Genomic DNA, 3992 nt, shown 5'->3' with positions numbered 1-3992 from the left:
TTTTTGGTTTTTTTTTTTTTTTTTTTTTTTTGGTGTGTGCTTGTGTAGTACAGGGATTAAACACAGAATTGTTCTACTTCAGAGCTACATCCCCAGCCCTTTTTAAATTTGATTTTGAGACACAGTCTCACTGAGTTGCAGGTGCTAACCTGGAAATTTGTGTCTCAGCCTTCCAAAGTCACTGAGATTAAAGGCCTGTGCTACTAGTGCCCAGCTGTAGTTCTTTATGCGTATTTAAATTCAGTCTGTCAATTTCTACAAAAGATGAAACATTTGGTGAGCTTTTGACTAGGTTAGTGTTGAATCTATAGATAAATCAATTGCTATGAAAAAGCTTGTTTGGATTTTTTGAATTTTTAAAAAATTAAACATTGTACTTTTTTGTTGTTGTTGTTGTTTTTGGTGGTCCTAGTGCTAACCTAGGGCCTTATGCATGCCAGGCAAGTCTGTGCCATTACATGCCCAGTCCCAAGCTTTTGCTTTGTGTTTGGTTTTTGTTTAGATTACATTATTTTTTGTTTTTATTGGTGTGTTATAATTATTCATGAAAGTGGAAATCCTTACATATTTGTACATATACATAATAGAGCAATAAAATTTGGTCAGTTTTGTGGCCTAGTAACCAAGCTTTGTATTTTAAGATAATTGTACATATAGGTATAAGAAGTAATATAGAGATTTGTGTATGTTCCACCCAGTTTCCTCTAATGGTAGCATCTAGCAAAACAGTAGTAAAAGATTTCAACCAGGATGTTGGAATTCATAGTCAAGACATAGACTATTTCTATTACTACAGGATCCCTCATATTCCTCTTTTTATAGTGATACCTCCTGCTCACTTTTCCTCTCACTGTCCCTTACTCCTGTCAACCACTAATCTGTTCCTCCTTTTTTTAAGGTTGTTAATTTAAGGATGTTCTGTAAATGGAATCATATCCTAATAGGTAACCCTTTGAAATTGCCTTTGCCTTCCACTTAATATAATTCCCTGGTAATTTATCCAAGTTGTATCAATAGTTTGTTGCTTTCATTGCTGAGTAGCATGGTACTACTGAAGTAGAATTGTTCTACTTTAGAGCTACATACCCAGCCCTTCTTAAATTTTATTTTGAGACATGGTCTCACTGAGTTGCGGGTGCTAACCTGGAAATTTCTGTCTCAGCCTTCCAAAGTCACTGAGATTATAGGCCTGTGCTACCAGTGTCCAGTTGTAGTTCTTTATGCGTTTTTAAATTCAATCTGTCAATTTCTACAAAAGATGAAACATTTGGTGAGCTTTTGACTAGGATGGTACTCAGCAATGAGTATCACAGTTTATTTAACCATTCAGCTGTTGAAGATCTGGGCTGTTTTCAATTTTTTGGCTATTATAAATTAAGCTGCTGTAAATATTCACATGTAGTTTTTTTTTTTTCATTTTTCATTTGTTGTTTTTTTTTTTTTTTTAGTTATACATGACAGTAGATGTATTTTGACATAACTATGCATATGTGAAGTGTAATTTCCCATTCTTGTGGTTGTACATGATATAAATAAACAAGTTGTGTATTTATATATGAACATAGGAAAGTTATGTCCAATTCATTCTACTGTCTTTCCTATTTCCATCCCTCCTCCCTGCCCTTCATTCCCTTTGTCTAATCCAGTGAACTTCCATTCTTCCCTTCTCCCACCCTTATTGTATGTTAGCATCCACTTATCAGAGAGAACAGTTAGCCTTTGGTTCTTTGGGATTAACTTTTTTTCACTTAGCATTATTGCCTCCAGATTTATCCTTTATGGCAAATACCATAATTTCATTCTTCTTTTTGACTAATAGTCCATGGTGTATATACCATATTTTCTTTATCCATTCATCTGTTGAACAGCACTTAAGTTGGTTCCATAGCTACTGTGAATTGAGCTGCCGTAAATATTGATGTGGCTGCATTACTGTAGTATGCTGATTTTACATGTAGGTTTTTGTGTGAACATAATTCTCTATTTCTTTGGGGTACATGCCTAAGAGTGAAGTTGCTGTGTCATATGGTAATTTAGTTTTATAAGAAAACTGCCAAAATGTTTTCTGGCTTCTGTTTTCATCAGCAGTTTATGAATCATCCAGTTTTTCAGATCCTTGCTTGTTTGTGTGTGTGTGTGTATTTTTTTTTTTTTGTTATTCACCCATTCTGACAGTGTACAGTGCTACCTTCATTGTGATTCTAATTGTATTTTCCTAATGCCTAGGGGATATTGAATATTCTTCTTTTTGATGTGCTTATTTTTCCACTTGTATTTGTTTTTCAGTGACAAGTGTTCCTTTCTTTTGCCCCATTTCTAATTGGATTATTTATTTTTCTGTTGATTTTTTTTTTTTTTTTTGTATTGGTTATTGAACCTAGCACACTTTACCACAGAAGTACATTCCCAAAGATGCAAGATCTTTCTTAGTTGCTGAGGCTAGGCATTATCTTCCTGTCTCAGCCTCCTGAGTTGCTGAGATTTTACAGGCATGTGCCACTGTGCCCTGAAGGGAAATTAATGTTTAAAGAAATTAAACTTGTGTTCTACCACTGAGCCACAGAAACATTTTAGATGATTGAAACGTTGAGTGAATGGTATTATTACTTTGATACTAGTATTCATTAGAAAAAAATTAGTAATATTTCTATTAGAGCTTGAATCACCAGGGTACTGACTTGGTCCTGGAAGGAACCTCTTTAAGTATTATATTGAAGAAATTAAGGAGATTGATGATTTTAAATAATACAATGTGTGTATGTGTGTGTGTGTGTGTGTGTGTGTGTGTGTGTTATTCCAGTGCTGGGATAGAATCCAGGGCCTCTGGTATGCTAACAGGTGCTCTCTAACCCTAGCACCCAGTTTACTATATGTTTTAATTTTATATTTTAAACATTTAACATTTTTCTTTTTTCACCCAGCCTCCTCCCCTTCTCTTTATTTCTCTTTTATATTTTGGCAGCCTGTTCGAAGACAGTCCCTTACCCCTCCTCCTCAGAACACTATTACATGGGAAGAATATATATCTGCTGAAAATGGAAAGTAGGTGGATTTTTATGTTTTCTTTGGTTTTTAGAAAGAATAATTTGTAAAAACAGAATGTGTGACTAGGTATAAAAATTTATTTTAGAGAGATAATTATTAATATATTGTTTGAAGCAGTGTTTTTTAACTTAGAAAATCATGAGGAAGAATATACTGAATCATGTATACTCTAGATTGTAGAGCCTTCTTTCTACATTCCTCCTGCCAATTTATCCATCCCCCACTGCCCACCCACCCCCCAAAAAACTGTAGTATTTGTTTTAAGGAAATATATATAGGGAACTGCACAATGTTGTTTCTTATTTGAAATTTTCCTTTGTATGATGAACTTTTGTGTTTAGTCATTGCCCTGATTCTTTAGCATGGTGTATAATTCATTATTTGTGTCCTGTTTGCCTTTCCAAACTTATCTTCTATTATTACCTTTTTGCTTCAACTTATACTAGACCTTTGCTGCTGGGTGTTGTAGTGCATGCCTGCAATCCCAGCAATTCATAGGTTGAGGCAAGAGGATTGCAAGTTCAAGACCCACCTGGGCAACTTAGTAAGACCCTGTCTCGAAATGAAAACAGAAAGTGGGGCGTGATGATGCACTGCTTTAATCCCAATGGCTAGGGAAGCTGAGGCATGAGGATGGAAGGTTCGAAGCCAGCCTCAGCAATTTAGCGAGACTGTAAGCAACCTAGTGAGATCTTGTCTCAAAATTAAAAATAAATAAAAAGGACTGAGCATGTGTTTCAGTGGTTAAGCACCCTGGATTTAATCCCTTAAAAATATATATGTATGTATGTATGTATGTATGTATGTGTATATATATTTCCCCTAAAATAAATAAATAAAAATGAAAATAAAAGGACTCAGTAATGTAGCACCGTGGTAGATAGAGCACCCCTGGATTAACTCCCCAGTACTGCAAAAAAAAAAAAAAAAAAAAAAAAAAAATCTTT

The 3992-nt window shown here is 34.7% G+C and overlaps 1 protein-coding gene across 4 annotated transcripts in view; it reads left to right on the top strand.

The window, feature by feature from the left end:
• The window catches only part of Ankrd13c (ankyrin repeat domain 13C), a 77879-nt gene that overhangs the window by 55173 nt on the left and 18714 nt on the right, over positions 1-3992 (top strand). For 3 of the 4 annotated variants that reach the window (XM_015490503.2, XM_015490505.2, XM_015490504.2), the window contains one exon: positions 2963-3042. In XM_015490503.2, the coding sequence (XP_015345989.1) occupies positions 2963-3042 (80 nt within the window). Of the gene's footprint in view, positions 1-2921; positions 3043-3992 lie in introns of all 4 variants that reach the window. The other variant, XR_007351569.1, reaches the window with a different exon arrangement.

This window comes from Marmota marmota, unplaced genomic scaffold (assembly GCF_001458135.2).
Source record: "Marmota marmota marmota unplaced genomic scaffold, marMar, whole genome shotgun sequence".
NCBI classification, from domain to species: domain Eukaryota; kingdom Metazoa; phylum Chordata; class Mammalia; order Rodentia; family Sciuridae; genus Marmota; species Marmota marmota.
Note: the sequence above shows the minus strand (reverse complement) of the source record. Positions and strands in the feature narration are given on the sequence as shown.